Genomic DNA, 20845 nt, shown 5'->3' on the forward strand with positions numbered 1-20845 from the left:
CAGGTGAAACGAAGATAGTGGATTTTATTAATTTTTTTTTTTTTTTTATTTTATTTTTTTTTTCTTTTTTTAACACCCAACAATATTGTATTTTTAATTTATTTATCATTATTTAAAAAAAAAAAAAAAAAAAAAAAAAAAAAAAAAAAAAAACAAAAGAAAATAATTCAGATTTCATATATACAAAATATATGCATTTTTCTTTAAAAAAAAAAGGTAATTCGAGATAAAGTGATACGCATATGCAACGATTATCCATTATTTTATTAAATTCGCCACCTCCCCCAAACAACCACTCCAATATTTTTTTTCATATTTTTTATTAAGTTTGTTGAAAACCCCAAACGTGAATGTTTTCAACAAAAATAATTAAAATTAAAAATAAAAATAAAATAAAATAAAAATAAAAATTAAACAAAATCACATTTGTATTGATTTCTTTAACAAAACCCACCACACTTCCACTTTCAATCATCACCCTTTTTTTTTTTTTTTTCATCCACGACATCCATTTGGACATAATTTATCTTTTTTAGTTGTTATTTTTTTCATTATTATAATTGGTTAAATATATAATAATATAATAATTAATTTTTTTTTATTTTTTTTTTATTTTTATTTTTAATAAAATTTTTTTATTTTTATTCTTTTTTCTATTTTTATTTTTTATTTTTATTATACCACCATCATCATATTGTAATATTTTTTATAATTATTTTCCTTTTTTTTTTTTTTTTTTTTTTTGTTGTATAGAAAAAAAAAAAAAATAAAAAAAAAATTTTTGATCCACAACTGGAATTTATATGTTTGAAAAGATTTAAATTAATTAATTTTAGTAAATTAATCCAAAAAAATAAAATATATATATTTGTTAAAGAAATAAAAAAAAAAATAATAATAATAATCATCAATTGGTTTTTATTTTTATTTTTTATATTATTATTTGTATACTTACTTACATATATATATATATATATATATCTATTACTACAAATTTATTCACACCCAAAAAAAAAAAACACACATTCAAAACCCCCACACACCACACATCCACATAAAAAAAATTTTTTTTATCTATACTGCGTAAATATTTATATTTATATGTTTATACACACAGTATAAATTATAAATCATACTAATACAATAATATATCATTTTTTTATGAATATATAGTTTTATATCATTTTTATTTTTATTTTAATATCACTCAACATATAACGTGATTTTTAATTTTTTATTTAAATTCTTATGGAATTAAGTGAAAATAAATAAATAAATAAAAAAAAAAAAAAAAGAATAAATTACTTTAAAGGATTGGAAATAAAATAATATCAAGTAATATTAGAAGTTGTATTATAATTCTTAACAAAACAAAAAAGGAAATTATCTTTTAATTAAATTAAAAAAAAAAGAAAAAAAAAAAAGAAAAAAAAAAAAAAATAAAATAAAAAGAAAAGTAATGGATAACCATTCAAGTTCATCCAATCCCTCTTCTTTATCATCGTCGTCATCGTCATCATCATCATCATCATCATTTTTATCAGATCATGTCAAAAAAGAAGAACAAAATGGTTTGGATACCATTAAAGAAGAAATTGAAAATAAAATAGAAAATGAAGAAGAGGAGGAAAAGATAGAAGAGAAACCCATAGAAAAAGTGGAAGAAGAAAAAATCATAGTACAGAAAGAAGAGGAAGAAAAGATAGAAGAGGAACCAATAGAAAAAGAAGAAGAAAAAAAGGTAGAAGAAGAGAAATTTGAACAAGATAATATAAATACTACGGTTGAAGCAAAAACTCTAGAAACTTCAACAGAACCTATAGCAACAGAGGTTGTAGATGAGAAGTCCATAACCTCTAATAATGAAAATTTAGAAGAACAACAAAAGGAAGATGTTATTTCAATACCACCACCTCAACAAGAACAACAAGAACAACAAGAACAACAAGAAAAACAAAAAGAAGAAACAAAACCAAGTATTAGAGAAGAAGTTAAAGAGAAAATTAAAGGTAAACTTAGTGAAATTAAAGAAGAAATTAAAGATATAAAAGAAGAGATTAAACATGTAATTAGAGAGGAAGTTACGGAGCCTATAATAGTGGTTGAAAATAATAATTCTCCACCACCGCCACCACCACCACCATCAATTACAGTTCAAAGTTCATCACCAGTTTCATCACAAATTTCATCACCAGTTTCATCACCAGTTTCATCACCTAAACCTTCTGTTACATTTAATGAAGATGGTAGAAAAAGGAAAGAAGGTGGCATAACAGCAAGTATCTCATCAGAGGATATTATGGCACTATCATCATCAACCTCTACTAATAATAAAGGTATTCCAAAAGAGAATAAAAGGACAGCTTCAACGATTTTAAGATCAAAATCATCACCAAATCCAGGTGCAAATAATCCAAATCATAATAAAGATGGTAATAATTCATCATCATCATCATCATCAAATAATAATAGTGATAATAATAATAATAGTGATAATAATAGTAATAATAATAATATAAATAATAATAATAGTAGTAGTAATAATTTAAATTATGATTCATCAGATATTGATACTGAAGCAATACCAAAATTTTATCATGATTTTAAAATACATAGAGGTACATCATCATGTGTTTATTGTGGAGAGAATACAAGATTATGGTCAACAAGTTATAAATGTTTTTTTTGTGGTGTAGTTTGTCATAAGAAATGTTTAGATTCAATGAATACAATTCCATGTTCATCGGCTATTCATAATATTAAAGGTAAAAATCGTAGTCAAACTATTAGTGGTTATGCACCACCAAATTCTTTAGCATTACAAGCTCCACCATACATTTCTGTTGCAAAACCATCTTCAATTACAAATTCAAGTTCAAAATCAACACCATCATTATTATCTGCACCACCTTCACAATCAAATTCAAATAATTCATCACCAAATATATCAAGTAAAAGTAATCCAAATTCACCAATAACTACATCTGCAACAACCACAACAACAACAGCAACAATTTCATCATTATCACCAACATCAATATCAAGTCCACCAATTGCATCAGAACAACCACCATCACCACTATTACAACAACAGCAACAACAACAACAACAACAACAACAACAACAACAACAACAACAACAACAACAACAACAACAACAACAAATTTCAACAACACAATTACAAGATTTAAATAATACATCAGAGAAACCAGATGATGATATGATTAATTTAATGTTTGATACATTAATGGTTGATTTAGATTTAAATTTACCAGCATCAAAATTATCAACAACTCAAAAATGGTTATTATTGGAACAAAAGTTTAAATTGAAAAAGGATGAACTTTTACCAGAATATTTTATAAATGCATTAAAAGAGCAACCAAGTAAATCAATTTTTCAATCATTAGTGGTAATTTTACGTACCAATGTAACAAAGAATTGGATGTGTTCATTCGTTCAATTGAATGGTGTTGAGATTTTATTTGAAATCTTATCAAAATCAAAAAGAAAAGATTATAAAGATGATTGTTTAAGTTGTATTGGTAAAGTTATGTCAAATCCAATTGGCTTGAATTCAGTGGCACAATTACCAATGGCACCTAAAACAATTACCAAAGTCTTAAGATCAAAACAATATTGTATAAAAAGTAAAGCAATGGCAATTGAATTATTGACCGTTATGTTATTGGATAAATATGTTCCTGGTGGTTGTAGTTTGGTTCTTAAGGCGTTAACTAAAACCAAAGAAAAGAAAAGATTCTCTTTCTTTGTTAGATTCATCAAAGATAATGAATCATTGGAATTGAAAACCAAAGCATTATGTTTTATCAATGTGTTAATCTTTGAAATGGAGGATATGAACGTACGTGTAAACATTAGAAGTGAATTCCTCAGACTTGGTCTATACACTTATCTTAGGGAAATAAAGAAAACAATCACTCATGAAAAAACATTGTTCACCCAAATAGAAATATTTGAAGAGATGATGAATGAAGATACACAAGAGTTGGATCTAAGATTAGAAGATTTAAAGCGTCAACTTGGTATAGATATTGATGATGTTGATCAAGTTTTTAAAGCTTTGAAGAACACTACCTCCAAATCGGGTTTAAATAGACAACTTTTAAATATCCTTCAAAATCTATTAGTCATTAAAGCTTGTGATCCAACTGATGGTGTAAAATACTTTATATTGTGTGATACTTTAGTCAAACAAATTTCACTTCATAAGGGTGGTTTTGAAGATCCTTCAAATTTTGATTTCCGTGGTTTAATGGTTGGTCTTGAGAGTGCTACAGCTGAAGTAACCTTAAATAGAAAATTGGGTGAACTTGAGAAACAAAATATTGATAAAGCTATGAAGATTCAAGAACAAGATATCAATATAAAGAGTTTATTGGATTTATTAAAACAATTAAAAGATGGTGGTACTGCACCTGATGCTTCAATGATTAAAAAGATTGAAGAAATGATTAAACAAATGGAACCACCACCACCACCAATTTCTGTTAAATCACCAGATGATCCAAATAATGCCGCACCAATTGTTGTAGCACCAATCCCACCTCCTCCACCACCAATTTCTGGTGCTCCACCCCCACCCCCACCACCACCACCTCCAATGAAAGGAGGTGCAGGTCCACCACCCCCACCACCACCACCTGGTAAATTGGGAGCAAAGAAACCACCAGCAGGTGTACAATGTAGACCACCACCAAAAGTACCAAAACCATCACATCCATTGAAAGCTTATCAATGGGTTAAATTGGCACCAGTTAAAGTTAATGATTCATTATTCGATAAATTGGGACCAATGAATGATATTAACCTACCATGGAATCAAATTGAAGAGGAATTTGCAGCCAAAGTAATCGTTAGAGAAAAGAAAGCAATAGTTAAACCAAAGGGGCCAACTCAAGTTATCGATCCAAAATTGGGTCAAAATATTAGTATTTTCCTTTCACAATTTAAAGGTGTTGAACCTAAACAACTCATAACTTATATTCAATCTATGGATGAATCAAAAATGTCAAGAGATCAAGTTAAACAAATTTCAAAACTTTTACCATCAAGAGAGGATTTAGCAGCTCTTAAAGAATTTTTACAAGCTGAAGATCGTTCAAAGTTAAGTATTGCCGATCAATATTGTATCGATATTGGTGCATTCCCATTCGCCTCTGAAAAGATTTCAATGTTTTTATTGAAATCTGAATTGAAATCAAGATTGGATGAAGTTAAACCACAAATTGCCGCCGTGTCAGTTGCATGTGATGAAGTATACAAGAGTAAAAAGTTAATACGTATCATTGAAATCATTTTGGTTTTAGGTAATTTCATAAATTATGGTACACCAAGAGGTGATATTTCCGGTTATAAATTGGATAGTCTTATAAAATTAAGTGATACTAAATCCTCAGATTTATCTTCAAACCTAATCAATACATTTGTAAAATATTGTCAAGAGAAAGAACCTAATCTATTAACATTTGCCGATGAATTACCATCATTAACAACAGCAAGAAAAACCATTTGGTCTGGTGTTGTAGCTGATGTTTCTTCAATTGGTCGTGATGTTCATTCTGTGAAACAAATCGTTGAAACACTTCAAAAATCAAATGAACCATTCAATCAATCAATCATTGATTTCCTTGCCACCGCTTCAACCGAAGTTGAAAAATTGAGAAAACTTTTAGAGAGTACTCAAGAGAATTTCAAAAAACTTTGTAAATATTTCGCTGAAGAAGAGGGTAAATCACAACCTGAAGAATTTTTCGATATTTTTGGTCGTTTCATTACATTGTTTGAAAATGCTACCACCCAATTACAACAACAAAAAGAGGAACAGTTAAAGGAGGAAAAGAGATTACAACAAAAACAACAACGTCAAGAAAGAGCAGTTAGAAAATTAACCACCTCAAATGAATCTGCTTCTGCCTCTCCAAACCATGCTAAATCCACTGATGATAAAAGTGATGAAGATGATGATATTGTTAATGATCTTTTAATGGCTGTTCGTGATGGTGACGCTTTCAGACAAGCAAAAGGTAGAAGAAGAACAACTCATCAAATCGCTACCTCAAAAATGATTTCAAATAATTTAGATCCTTCTAAAATTTTACCAACAAGTCCAAATAAAAATTAATTTTTTTAATTAAAAATAATTTAATTTATAAATATAAAATAAAGTAAAATTAAAAATTTATGTATATATTAAAAGTATTTAAAACAAGGTATTACTTTTTTATTAAAAAACTTAATAAAAAAAAAAAAAAAAAAAATTTTTATTGGTGTTTATTTAAAAAAAAAAAAATTAAATTGGTATTTGTTTAGAAAAATAAAAATAAAAATTTAGATTTCAGATATTTTAAATTTTATTCAAAAATTTTGATTGTTTCCCATTTTTTTTTTTTTTTTTTTTTTTGCGACCTCCGGAAACCTTAGAAAAATGTTTTTTTATATAACCTAACATTGACCACAACAATAAAAAAATAAAATGAAAAATAAAAATAACTTATTTTTTCATCTCAATTATTCAAGAGAAAAGTGATCCAAATGTTTATTTAAACCTTTTTTTTTTTTTTTTTTTTTTTTGAAAATAAGCAAATTAAAAATGTCTATATTAGAAAATAATAATAATAATGAAAATATAAATAATATTCAGTATAAAAAAATAGATATAAAAACTCCTTTAGTCATAAATAGTGATTCTGAAATTGGAGAAAACTTTTTAACAAATGGCCAAGTTGAAATTAAAAAAAGGCCATTAAAAGAACACAAATATTTAAAACAAATTATTATTTTATTTTCCTTTTTACCTTTTATTATGATTCCCTCAATTTTATTTCAATTATATTTACCATCTTTTTTTACTGATTATGTAACTTTTAAATATCCTGATTATTCACTAGAAGAAATCCAATCAAAAGCTGCATATTATAAATCATATTCTGATTCTCTTCCATATATATCTGCTTTATTATTTGGACCATTAATTGGGGTTTTATCTGATAAGTATGTTTTAATTTTTATTTTTTTTTTTTTTTTTATAAACAAAAGTTTAATTAATTTTTTGTTTTTAAAAATTAAAAAAAAAAAAAGGTATGGAAGAAAACCAATATTTTTTGGGGCAGGTATTTTATTTATTCTTGATGCAATTGCAACATTGATATCTGTATTGACACATAACTTAATGTACCATTATGTTGTTCACACAATTGTTGGTGTAAATTCAGTTTCAAATGCTGCACTAACTGCATATATTTCCGATATTTCAGATGATGATCATATACCTATTCTATACTCATTATTGGGTGGAGTTTTTGGTGCAGGTATAATTTTAGGTCCATTGGTTTTTATTTTAATTAACCTCACATCAATTCCAAATATAACATTATATGTTATAGTTGGTTTACTTGCTGTTTGTATGGTAATTATTGCATTTTTAGATGAAAGTGTTGAAATTGCAAAAAAAAATAACAAAATTAAAATATCAAACACAACAACAAATCCAATTAAATTGGTTAAAAATCTTTTTACATCAAATACTTATTTTTCATTTATAGTTATAATATATTTATTAATTTCTTTTGCCACTTGTGATATTACTCTTATATTTTATTATTATTGGTAATTAATTAAAATAATAATAATAATAATAAAAATAATAATAATAATAGCAATATTCTAATATTTTATTTTTATTTTAAAAATTAAATATAGTTCATTTGTTTATGAGTGGAGCCCAAAAGATAATTCAATATTCTTTGGTGGACTTGGTTTTATAATTATTGTATGGGGTGCAGTTATTAGCCCAATTCTATTAAAATATTTTTGTAAGTAAATTAAATTAAATATAATAAAGTTTATTTACATTAATTAAAAAGATAATAAAAAAAGAAATTCTCATTAACAAAAAAAAAAAACCATAAGCTGAAAGAAAAATTATTTCAATAATGTTAATTTGTTGTTTTGGAGCTCATGTTATGTTTGTTTTTTCAGGATTCAGTCAATATTTATTTATTTTAGGTGCAATGTTGGGATCACCACAAGTTAACAATTTAGTTCAAGCAATTATTTCTCAATTGACCCCACCAGAAATGCAAGCTACAATTCTAGTAGGTGCTCAATCAATTAGTTCAATTGCAAGCTTTTTAGGATCAATAGTTGTCAATGATATATTTATGTATTCCATTTCCAATAATATCTCTCATAAATTTCCTCAATTCGTATTTTTAATATTCGGAATTGTAATTGGTTTGACTACAATTGGTACAATCATCATTTTTAACTATTATAAAAAATCAAATAACTTTAAACAAAATCAAAAAAATAGTTACGAATCAATTAAATAAATAAGGATACTAAAAAAATAAAAAAAATAAAAAAATAAAAAAAATTGTAACATTATTATTTAAATAAAATTTAAATTTATTTATTTATTTATTTTCTATATATACAGTTATTTTATTATTAATATTTAATAATTATTATTATTATTTTTAAAATTAATAAATTTGTTTTGGTTTTCTAACTAAAACCATAACTTTGTTAACACCTTTTGGTAAATTTGATTTAAATTCAGAGCCAACTTCAAAGCCATGATGTTGAAAGAATTCAATAGAGTTGTTTTCGAAAACTACTGTTCTTGTTTCAACACCATTATGATCAGCCCAATTTAAAACATTTTCAATCATATGAGAACCAATACCATTACCTCTGAAAATCTCAGAGGTACAACAATATGCTAAGAACCAATGATTACATGAAGAGGATGAGGAGGAGGAGGAACCTTTAAAAGTTTGTAAATTTGATGTACTTGTATTTGGATTATTATTATTATTTTGAGCCATTGATAATATATTATCATCAAAACGCATAAGATCTAAAATTAAACCAACTCTTTTTAAACCAATTTTAGTGACTAAACTAAGGGAACCCTTTATACAATCGGATAATCTAATCTCTTTCTTTTTCTCTGGATTTAACCAAACGAAACAACTAACCATTGTACCATCGATAGCGAAATAACCCCAAATACTGCAATTATAACTTGAGAGTACTTTTAAAATATATTTGTAAAGATGTTGAAGATGAGGTATTGAATGAGGATCCGATGGTGGAAATATATTGAAAAATCTTGGATCCTTCACAAAAGAAGTAGCCAAAAGTAATGAAGCCTCTTGAAAATGTGATTTATCCAATTGTTTTCTAATGCCTTTGATGGTATTCTCTCTTTTAATTACCACTCTTTCCTTCAATAAAGAGGTATCCATTTTTTGTAGGGTTTCAATAATTGATTCAATCGATGGTCTAAATGTTGGATTCTTTGAGATCATTGATAACACCAATGGTGCTAATTTTTCATATTTCTCTGGGAATGTCGAAAGGAATTGCATTGAATCGAAACGATCATTCAACATATCCTCACCTAAATAGATACGATTATGTGATAATAGTTTCAATGTTATCAACTCATAGAATATACAACCCAATGAGAAAATATCAGTGGTTTTATCATAGGTTGAATTTAATATTTCTGGCGAAGAATAACAATATGTACCAACAGTCTCACTATGAATACTACCAGTATGATGAGCTGATTGAATTGCTAACCCAAAATCACCAATCTTTAATTTATTTGAACCACTAATGAATATATTTTCAGATTTTAAATCTCTATGAATCATTGATGCCCTATGTAAGGCTTGTACTCCATAACTTAAATCTAATAACCATTCAATTAATTGAGTTTGTTCAATTAAATAAATTGAATCAACACCTTTTTTAATTTCATTTGAATGTATAACATGTTCTTCAATATTTAAATTTGACGATGACGATGATGAATGAGTAGTGTTGGTAGTGGTAGTAGTAGTAGCAGCAGTAGTGTGGTTACTATTATCTTTTTTAAATATCTTTTTTGTTAAATCAACAGTCATCTTTACAATACATTTTCTTTCTTTTAAACTACATTTCTTTTTTCTTTCAGATTTTGATGATTTTCTTTGAGGTGATGTTACTGGATGTTGTTGTGGTGATAATGGTGATGATGGTGATGATGGTGATGAAGGTGATGATGGTGATGATGGTGATGATGGTGATGCAGTAGTTGCAGTAGTTGTACCAGCAAGTGTTGGTGTTGATATTGAATGTCTATTATTTGGTGTTGTTGTTGTTATTGGTGGTGTAGTTGCATTTGTTGGTGATGTTGTACCATTAACTAATGATGAAGATGAATGTGAATGTTGAATAGTATTATTATTATTATTCTCTAATAATAAAGCTGCTTCAAAATTAGTTGATGAAGATGAACTTGTTCTACTAGTTGTAGAATCAATATCACTACCAGTATATTCACTACCAAGATTTAATGATGATAACTCTGATCCTAATGTAACTGTATGATGATGTTGTGGCTCTGATAATTCAATTAAAAAATCTAATAAATCTCCCATCTCACAAAATTCCATCATAATTGTAATTTCAATTTGGTCACCAATTTGTGTCATAATTGCATCCTCAAATCTAACTGTATTTGGATGCACAATTCTAGCCAATGACATTGCCTAAAAATAATAATAATAATAATAATAAAAATATTTTTAAAAATTTAATATAAATATTAGTTAAATAAAATCAAAGTTAGAAAAAAAAAAAAAAAAAAAAAAATTAAAACATTACCTCTTTTAAACCTTGATTTGCATCTTTTAAATTATCAAATAGTCTTTTTTTACCAACATATTTAACACCATCTTTTTCATATAAAATTGCTTTTCCTTCACCTCCTGATCTAAGGTCTTTAATTAATTTATATGATGATAATGGGTCCTCCATTTTTTTTTTTTTTAATGTGTTTTAGCTATTTTTAATAAATGAATATAAAATTATGTAAATTACTTTTTATTATAATATTAATAAAATTAAAAAAAAAAAAAATAATAAAAAAAATAACAAAAAAATGCATAAAAAAAAAAAAAAAAAAAAAAAAAAAAAAGTGTTAGTGTAATTCTTTGGTGTTTATTAAAAAAAAAAAAAAAAAAAAAAAAAAAAAATGTAAACGAAGGGGGCACAAGATTCTTCTTTTGGTGGGAAAAAAAAACTATTATGTAGATCTTATAATAATGGGGTGAGATTTGTGTGTGTTTATCAATTCTGACAAATAAATATCGTGATAAATAAAATAATAATAACAATAATAATAATAATAATAATAATAATAATAATAATAATAATAATAATAATAATAATAATAATAATAATAATAATAATAATAATAATAATAATAATAAAAACAAATGCAAATTTAATACTTTATATCGTATATGACTGGCTGTACAAAATATTAATTTTTTTTTTTAATTACCCTAATCCTTATTTTATTTTTTATTTTATTTTATTTTAATTTTTCTTGAATTTTATTAAATGATTTTATTTTTTTTTTTTTTATAAAATTATTTTTGAATTAATTAAAAATAACTAACTTAAAAAAAAAAAAAAAATCAACTTTTTTTATTATAAAATCTTTTTTTTTTTTTTATTTTTTTTTAATTTCGAAATTAATTTTTTTTTGCAACGTAATTGGCGTGATTGGGATTAAATATGAGGCAAATATAACCTAAATTTCTTTATGATGATTATTAATAATTCATTTTTTTAATTTAAGCTCATAAAAAATTTAAAAGTAGTCCTTTCATTTTTAAAAAAATTCAATTAAAACATGGAACATGGTTCTGTTTTTTGTAAAGAAGAGGATAAAAATAAAACAATCATCATTGAACACCATAATTAACATCATAAAAAAATAAATAAAAAAAAAAAAACCCAGACTTTAGCCTATTACCAAAAAAAAAAAAAAAAAAAAATAAAAAAATAAAAAAAAAAAACACTTTTTCGATTACTTTTAAAAAAAAAAAAAACACTTTTTTGATTACTTTTAAAAAAAAAAAAAAACAAAACTAAAAATAAATAAAAAAACAAATAAAATAATTATTTTTTTCTTTCGTTTTTTTTTTTTTTAAATTTTTTTTTTTTTATTTTTTTTTTTTATTAATTTAAATTAAAAAATACTTTTGTATTATTAAAAGTTTGTAAAGCCATATCTTTTTCAGAGATATTATAACATTGTGCTAAAGTTTTTAAAACATATGGCAAGAGAGAAGGTTCATTACGTATGAATTTTGAACGTGGGTCATTTTGTTTTGGTTTATCGATTGCATTTATATTGTGAGGAGTCATATATGGACAATCAGTTTCAATCATTAAACGATCCAATGGGATGATACCAGATTTTAAGATTGCTCTTAATTGTTCACCTCTTTTATCATGACCAATCACACCAGTGAAACCAATATAGAATCCCATTGAAACATACATTCTTGCTTCAGCTTCAGTACCTGTGAAACAGTGAATTACAGATTTTGGCATTGTGCCATCTTTTACATACTTTTCAACGACAGTGCAAAATTGTTTATGTGCATCTCTCTCGTGAATGAATAATGGTAATTTAAACTCTATTCCTAATTGGATTTGTCTATCAAACATTTCGATTTGAGTTGCATGTGAGCTGAAATTACGATTGAAATCCAAACCACATTCACCAACTGATTTAACAACATTTAAATTACTCTTTATCAATTGTCTCAACTCATCTTGTGCTTTCTCACCACTACCACCATTCATTTTCAATGTTTCCTCTGCTGAATGTGGATGAACTCCAACCGTTGAAAATAGTTCAACTAATCCTTTCTTTCTCTTATTACTCTCAATTAATTGTATTGCTTTAATTGATGATTTAACTGATGTACCTGTAATTATAATTTTTGTAACACCTTTCTAAAAAAATTAAAAAATTAAAAATTTTAATAAATAAATAAATAAATAAATAAATAAATAAATAAATTAGTAACTTGATTTTACATAAATAATTAAAAAAATAAAAAAAATAAAAAAATTTACATTATAACCTCTTTCTAAAATTTGATCAATATCTCTTTCAAATGATTTATCAGCTAAATTTGCACCAATATCAATAATTTCATTTTTAGTTGACTCCTTTATTATTGTTGGTACTAAAATTGGTTGAACTGCAGTTTGTGTTGTTGTTGTTGTTTGTCTATATGAAAATCCATTACTATTATTATTATTATTATTATTGTTATTATTTGTCCTCTTTACTGGTTTTGAACCTAAAGGTGGAAAATCGTCATGATCGTTCATTTTTTTATTGTATATATATTATTATTAATAAGTTTTTGTTTAAAAAAAAAAAAAAAAAAAAATGGATTTTGTACAGTACTCACTTTTTTGATTTTTTTTTTTTTTTTTTTTTTTTTTTTTTTTTTTTTTTTTATAAGAAATTTTTCAAAAATGGTTAAAAGTCCTTCAAAAATAAATAAAAATATAATATATCCAGAATTAGGAAAAAAACAGATATTGAATTTGAAATGAGAATATAATATCAGATTTACCTTTTTTTTTCTGATTGTTTTATTTTTTTTTTTTTTTTCGATGGTTTTTTTTATTTTAATTTCATTTTATTTTAAATTTTTTTTTTTTTTTTTTTTTTTTTTGTTAAACAAGAGCCTTATTTCTAATAAAATTAATTTAAATGATTAAAAAAAAAATAAAAAAAAAATTAAATAAAAAATAAAAAAAAATAAAATATAGAAAAAGAAAGAAAAATAAAAAAAAAAAAATAAAATATAGAAAAAGAAAGAAAAAAAATAAAATAAAATAAAATATAGAAAAATAAAGAAAAAAAAAAAAAAAAGAAAAAAAAAAAATTGTATATGTGTGTTAAAGTGTGTAAATCACACCAATTGCAAATATTAACAATATTACAAATTATTATTTTTTTTTTTCAAAAAAAAAAAAAAAAAAAAAAAAAAAAAAAAAAAAAAAAAAAGATATATGTACTAAATTATTAAATAATAATTGTTTCGTTTTTCATAGAGATTATATTTTATTTATATATAATTTTTTTTTCATTCTAAAAATAAAATAGTTTTATATTCTACAAAATAATTAATTTAACCCAAACCATATAAAAAAAAAAAAAAAAAAAAAAAATAGTATAATCAATGGCCTTTGTAGATACCATATTCAAAAATATAAAAAGCTGCAACTACTCATGTATCGAATATCTTAAACAATGTTATATTTGTATAATTACACTTTATGGAATGTGCATTCAAGAAATTGCTCAATACTCCGCTTTAACCATTACAATTAGCTTTATAAACGAAAATAATAATAATAATAATAATAATAATAATAATAATAATACTACTAATAGAACAAACAATGAAATCTCATTGCCGAATGATATAGAAAGTAATATTAATAATAATTATAATATAAATAATAATATAAATAATAATTTCGAAAATGGTAATAATGATAATTGCATTGTAAATATAAAATAAGAAATAAATTAAAAAATTTGATAAAAATAAAAATAAAAATAGAAATAATCAAATGTATATTTAAATATAAATATTTTTTTTTTTTTTTTATTTTTTTATTATTTTTTTTTTCTTATTTTTTATCAATTAATCATACTATTTATGTTTATATTTATTTTTATTAATTAAATATAAAAAGTAAAGTTTAAAAAAACAATAAAAATTAAAAAAATAAATTACATGAAATAAATTTTTTTTTCTCGCTAAAGTCGTATGTGAGCGCTGAATGTTGGTTGTTCTTGTTTTATATGTTATAGTTTGGTTTGATTTTTTTCTTTAAATTAATTATAAAAGGTTGGTGAGGCGCACTCTCGTAAATCTCTGAAGTTGTGCAATACAGAGCGAATGCGTAGAGGTCGAATGATGCAAGCACCAAACATATGACCTCACCTCGAAGAAAAATAAGTTTAATCGAATATGCACATCAACGTGTGATGGCAGAAAGAGATTAAGCTTTCTAGAACAGATACTACACATGATCAAAGCGAGACGCTTCAAGAAGGTGCCTTTTCAAAATGAAGAAACTACCCTTTTATATATTAAAATGAAAAAAAAAATTTATGGGTTATTTAAGTTCAATAAAATTCAAAAAGTAATTAAAAAATAAAAAATTAAAAATTCATTTTTTTTTTTTTTTTATTTTTATTTTTTTTTTTTCTGAAATTTTTACAACACAACAAGTGTTTTTCAATTTAAATATATAATTCATTCAAAATATCTTTTGTTTTATCATTTAAATATCAAATGAAATATAACCAAAGTTCATTATTTTTTTATTTTTTTATTTTTTATTTTTTTATGTGTATGGATTTCTTTTTCTGTATTGAATATTAATTTTTTTTTTTCTTTGTTATGAAATTTCAAATACCCTATGTTTTTAATAATTTTTTTTTTTTTTTTTTCATAAAAGATGGGTGAATGAGGAGGTGTTGATATTTTTTTAAACTTTAAAATATTAAAATTATTAATATCTATTATAAAATTTAAATGTGATTATTATTTTTTTTTTTTTTATTATTGTTTTTTTTCTCATTAAATTATTTTTTGGTAAACTAATTACTAGTTATCCAATGACCATTTTAAAATCATTCAAATTTAAATGTGATTATTTTTTTTTTTTTTTTTTTTTTTTTTTTTTTTTTCAATTTTTTTTTTCGTTTTTTGAAATTTTAAATTTATTTTAAATTTTTTTCATTTGTATATTAATATTAATAACGGACATCATAATTTCCGTTTCAGATTCTTTTTTTTTTTTTTTTTTTTTTTTTATTTTATTTTTTTATTTTTATTACTTTTTTTTTTTTTTTTTTTTTTTTTTTTTTTTTTTTTTTTTTCACAAATTTTTGATAAAGTAAAATAAAAAAAACATAAATAAAAGTAAAAAAAAAAAAAAATAATGGGTCCTAAAAAAGGAAAGAGGTCACATTCAAAAAACCATCATCACCATAATAATGGAAATAATAATAATAATAACAATAGTGGTGGTGGTAGTAGTAGTGATATTTTATATACATATAGTCAAGATACAAGAATATTATTATTTAAAGTGATATTAACACAAAATGAAGAGATTATATGTATGGTTATACAAATTGCCTATGGATTACCAGGTTTACCAAAGATATCAGACATTTCTAGAGATTTAGGTATATTAATATTAAAATTACCAAATAGAACAATTAGAGAATTAGAATTATTTTTAGAATCTAAAAATATTTATTTTCGTGAAGATCAACATATAAATTATTTAAATGAAATACCACAACCAACTACAACTACAACATCACCACCACCACCACCACCACCATCATCAATTTCAACAACAACAACAACAACAACAGCAACAGCAATAGAAATTGAATCATCATCGGGACTAACATCAAATATAACAGATTCAACAGAAATTCAATTAGATTCAACTACGACTGATACAAAAACTACATCAACAACATCAACAACAACAAATAATAGTAGTGATAGTAATAATAATAATAATAATAATAATAATAATAATAGTAATAATATTTTAAATTTTCCATTTAATTGTCAAAATAAATCAAAACAAAAAAGACCAATTTCAAAAGAAGAATCATTTAATAAAATGGTTCAATATAATTTTGATTTAGGTAAAATTTTCGATGAGTTTACAAGAGAAGTTTTATTAGATGATTTAAAGAATGATTTAAAGATTGATAATATACCCATTGACAATATATCAATATCACCAACACCAATCATTTCACCAGTTTTTCAAGAATATGATTTGTTTTTAATGGATTCTTTCATTATACTTTGTGGTCAATTAGATAATGTAAAATTAACATTAGAAGAATTTAAAGATTATTATAAAAAGTATATATATATATTTTCATTTTATATGTTAACATTAATATTCATCATTATTTTAATTAACTTAAAATATTAATTAATTTTATTATTATTATTATTATTATTATTATTATTATTATTATTATTATTATTATTATTATTATTATTATTATTATTATTATTATTATTATTATTTTTAGATATAAATTATTAAATCAATATATTGAAGATTTTAAAGATAATTTAATAAATGATTTTTTAGTAACAGTAGAGATATTAGCTAGTTGGTATATACCACAAAAGGATTATTCAATTGTTAAATTTATAAATTGTTTTGGAGAAATGTTAGATTCAACGATTATAGAGAGTTTTTCATACATTTTCAATAAGACTATAAAGAAAGAGGATGATTGGTCAATTTCATTCATTCAAGCGGCACTTGGATCCAATGAAGAATTTAAGAGACAAGTGATGTGTTTAAATGATGAATTAATTCAAGATAGATATGATCAATCATTGTATAGTATAATGCATCCAATTAAATTTGACAATGTTAGAGAGTTTATTCTAATCTATAGTAGAGATGAAAATTATTTTGAACCACAAGAATTTTGGTATCTAATTTGTAAATACGATGCAATTGCAATCACTCAACATATAATCAACAATAATATAGCCGAAGAGGATCTATCCAAAAGATCAGGTAAAACCTATAATTCAAACTTGTCTGAAAATCCATTAGAAATCAATCCTCTAAGTTTATTAGAAATTTGTTCTGCAAATTTCTCTCATAAAATTGCATCAATCTTATTTCAATTTTATGATTTTAAAGATTCAATGCCAACAAGATTTAGTTTAAGAGGTGTTTTTAAACCAACAACAACAACAACAACAACAACAACAACAACAACAACAACAACAACAACAATAGATAAAGATGAAAAAGATAAAGAAAATAATAATAATAATGTAATATCACAACAATTTCAATATTTTAGAGTTTTAGATGTAAATTGTTATTTTAATGATGTAATTAAAAAGAGAGCACCAATATTTATAGATTTAATGACACAATCAAATATTTATTTAAATACAGAGGTTGGTGAAGGATCGGATGAAAATGTTGATACTCATGAATCGATTTATTCATTTCAGAATAGTACCGAGTATTTAGCTATCAATTCAAATAGTATTCATAGATTGAAGAGGTCATCGATATCTTTACTTTCAAAGGTATTGGAATTTAATGATCGTGATACTTTGATATCGCTATTAAAGAATTTGACACAGGGTGGTTGTACATTATGCAAGGACCTAATTGACGAAAAACAATTACTAATTACAATTAGTAGACCCCAATATCACCAAAGTATACAGATTCTACACCAAAATGGGTATACCATCATACCGAAATACCAACTACGTGATCCTTACATCTTTTTTGCAGGCTCCAAACAAATCTTACAATATCTATTGGAAATTCACACAAATTCCCTCTCGGAGACTATAGATATCAGACACTGGATTCAGGCGATCATGAGTGCAGGTCAGTATAGCTCAGAGACTGAATTCTTTCAATACTATCCAAAGATTCAAGAATTATCATTACGCGATAAATATTCAAGAACTTTAAATATTTTAGAATTACAATATATCCTTGGCCATATCGAAGGTATAGAATTCTTACTTGAGAAATATTTAGATTTCACTAAACCCTATCATTTAGATAATCAAGAACTTTTAGAAATTTTCGATGTAACTTTTGTTCAAAAAAAAGATATTAGAACTGAAGAATCTTTAAAAGCTGAAAAAGATTTATTAGAACAAGAAGAAAATGAAAAAAAACGTTTAAAAGAAAAAAGAAAAAAAGAAGAAAAAGAAAAAAAAAAACAACAAAATTTAAAACAAAAATCTTTAATAACTAATAATACTACTACTACTACTACTACTACACCAATACCAATTACAGTACCAATACCAACACAAACACAAACACCAACACAAACACCAACACAAACACCAATACCAACACCAATACCAACAACACCAATACCAACAACACCAATACCAATACCAATTCAATTGACACCAACAACACCAAAAACACCAAAAACACCAAAAACACCAAAAACACCAACAACACCAAAAACACCAATAACACCCAAAACACCAAAAAATTCTACTTTAGATAAACAAACAATTTCAACACCAAAAACACCACCACCTTTATCAGTAAATACAACACCAATAACACCATCACCACCACCACAAACTATAGCTACAACAATAACAACAACAACAACAACACCAAAAACAACAAAAACAACAACAACATCAAAAATACCGACATTAATAATAGAATTAAATAAATATGATATTTCAATTGGTAAATTTAAATTTAGTAGAAAAGATGAATTTATAATTGGTAGAGGATCAAATGGTACATTAGTTTTTAAAGGTATTTGGAATGATAGAATACCAGTTGCAATTAAACAAATGCATAAAGCTTTTAATCCATTAATTAGTAAAGAGATTGAAGTATTAATTACATTAACAAATAAGAATTGTAATAACATCGTAAGATATATTGATCAAGAAGAAGATGATATGTTTGTTTATTTAGGTTTAACATTATGTAATGGTTCTTTACAAAATTTAGTTGAAAAAGATTTAGAAATTAATTTAATATCAACATCAAATAATGAAAATAATAATAATAATAAATTAAAGAATTTTATTGGTTCAGAATTAAGATTATTAGAATTAATTAAAGATATTGTTTATGGTATTCAATTTTTACATCAACAAGGTATAGTTCATAATGATTTAAATCCAAGGAATATTTTAATTAAAGATGATAGATTCATTATATCGGATTTAGGGTTAAGTAAAATGGAAGTAACTTCGTCATACTCATTTACGATGCATGCTCCAACTGGTCAAGAAGGTTTTCATCCGGCTGAAGTACTATTAGAGAAACGTAAAACTAAATCTGTTGATATCTTTTCAATGGGTTGTATTCTATTTTATTTAATGACTGGTGGTCAACATCCATTTGGTGATAAATTCTTTAGAATGGCTAATATTTTAACAGATAAACCAATTCTAGAACCATTGAAACATAATTTAGTAGCATGTGATTTAATTAGTCAAATGATATCAAAAAATGAATCTGATAGACCAACTACTGAAAATATACTTTTACATCCATTCTTTTGGAATCATGAAAAGAAAGTTAAATTCATTGATGCTTCTTTAAATTTATTTAAAGATTCAAATGGTTTATTCACTTCAAAATTAAATAAATTAATTAATCAATTTCAAGATACTGATGGTGTTAATACAACAAGCACACCATTTCTTTCGAAACCATGGAATCAATTAATTGATCCAACTTTAATTGAACATATTACAAATAAACAAAATCAATTAAGTGGTGGTAGTAGTATTGGAAATAATAATAATAATAGTTTGACATTAAGTGGTAAAAAATTTTATTTTTATGATTATTCTCAAGTAAAAGATTTAGTACGTTGTATTAGAAATACAATACAACATCATAAAGAGATTCAAAGATTAATTTCACAATCACCATCATCATCAAATAAACAAGAAGTGTTGGATTGTTTAGAGAGTCAAGAATTAGTTTTATCTTATTTTGAAGAAAAAGTTCCCGACCTTTTACTCTTTCTTTATCAAAAGTTTAAAAAACATTTGGATTCAAAATCCTTAATTTATTTTAATGATTTAATTATTAAATAAAATAAAATTATATTAAACCAACAAAATTTAAAAAAAAAAAAAAAAAAAAAACATAAAATTGTTAATCTTTCCAGAAAAAATAAAAAAAATATAATTGGATATAACAAAGTATAATTGACCATGATGGTTTCTGATAAAAAAAAGTGGGGACCAACTACTGATGTTTTTTTTTTTTCAGTTTTTTTTTTTTTATAATTTTTTACGAAAAAAAAAAAATAAATTAAAAAAATTAAAAATTAAAAAAAAATAATTAATTTAATCCGAATCATATCAAAAAAAAAAAAAAAAAA

General features: G+C 23.9%; 6 protein-coding genes and 1 non-coding gene across 7 annotated transcripts; 4 read left to right on the forward strand and 3 right to left on the reverse strand.

The window, feature by feature from the left end:
- Window positions 1-1459: 1459 nt before the first annotated feature.
- On the forward strand, window positions 1460-6145 carry forE (actin binding protein; the record flags this gene model as incomplete). The annotated part of the gene is made up of 1 exon (XM_641035.1): window positions 1460-6145. One exon carries the CDS (start codon window positions 1460-1462, stop codon window positions 6143-6145), a length of 4686 nt encoding a protein of 1561 aa, XP_646127.1.
- A 468-nt stretch (window positions 6146-6613) lies between these two features.
- On the forward strand, window positions 6614-8354 carry DDB_G0270586 (hypothetical protein; the record flags this gene model as incomplete). Its single annotated transcript, XM_641036.1, has 4 exons — window positions 6614-7014; window positions 7060-7629; window positions 7723-7835; window positions 8029-8354. The coding sequence occupies 4 exons, from the start codon at window positions 6614-6616 to the stop codon at window positions 8352-8354; spliced, it is 1410 nt and encodes a 469-aa protein (XP_646128.1).
- Window positions 8355-8507: 153 nt separating this feature from the next.
- Window positions 8508-10836, reverse strand: DDB_G0269628 (hypothetical protein; the record flags this gene model as incomplete). The annotated part of the gene is made up of 2 exons (XM_641037.1): window positions 8508-10568; window positions 10684-10836. The coding sequence occupies 2 exons, from the start codon at window positions 10834-10836 to the stop codon at window positions 8508-8510; spliced, it is 2214 nt and encodes a 737-aa protein (XP_646129.1).
- A 1212-nt stretch (window positions 10837-12048) lies between these two features.
- DDB_G0269630 (tatD-related DNAse) lies at window positions 12049-13218 on the reverse strand (the record flags this gene model as incomplete). Its single annotated transcript, XM_641038.2, has 2 exons — window positions 12049-12834; window positions 12958-13218. 2 exons carry the CDS (start codon window positions 13216-13218, stop codon window positions 12049-12051), a joined length of 1047 nt encoding a protein of 348 aa, XP_646130.2.
- Window positions 13219-14081: 863 nt separating this feature from the next.
- Window positions 14082-14426, forward strand: DDB_G0270588 (hypothetical protein; the record flags this gene model as incomplete). The annotated part of the gene is made up of 1 exon (XM_641039.2): window positions 14082-14426. One exon carries the CDS (start codon window positions 14082-14084, stop codon window positions 14424-14426), a length of 345 nt encoding a protein of 114 aa, XP_646131.2.
- A 337-nt stretch (window positions 14427-14763) lies between these two features.
- Window positions 14764-14969, reverse strand: rnu2b. Its single transcript has one exon. It is a non-coding gene (small nuclear RNA).
- An 892-nt stretch (window positions 14970-15861) lies between these two features.
- irlD (IRE family protein kinase) lies at window positions 15862-20555 on the forward strand (the record flags this gene model as incomplete). The annotated part of the gene is made up of 2 exons (XM_641040.1): window positions 15862-16817; window positions 16994-20555. The coding sequence occupies 2 exons, from the start codon at window positions 15862-15864 to the stop codon at window positions 20553-20555; spliced, it is 4518 nt and encodes a 1505-aa protein (XP_646132.1).
- Window positions 20556-20845: the final 290 nt, after the last annotated feature.

This window comes from Dictyostelium discoideum, assembly GCF_000004695.1.
Source record: "Dictyostelium discoideum AX4 chromosome 1 chromosome, whole genome shotgun sequence".
NCBI lineage: Eukaryota > Evosea > Eumycetozoa > Dictyosteliales > Dictyosteliaceae > Dictyostelium > Dictyostelium discoideum.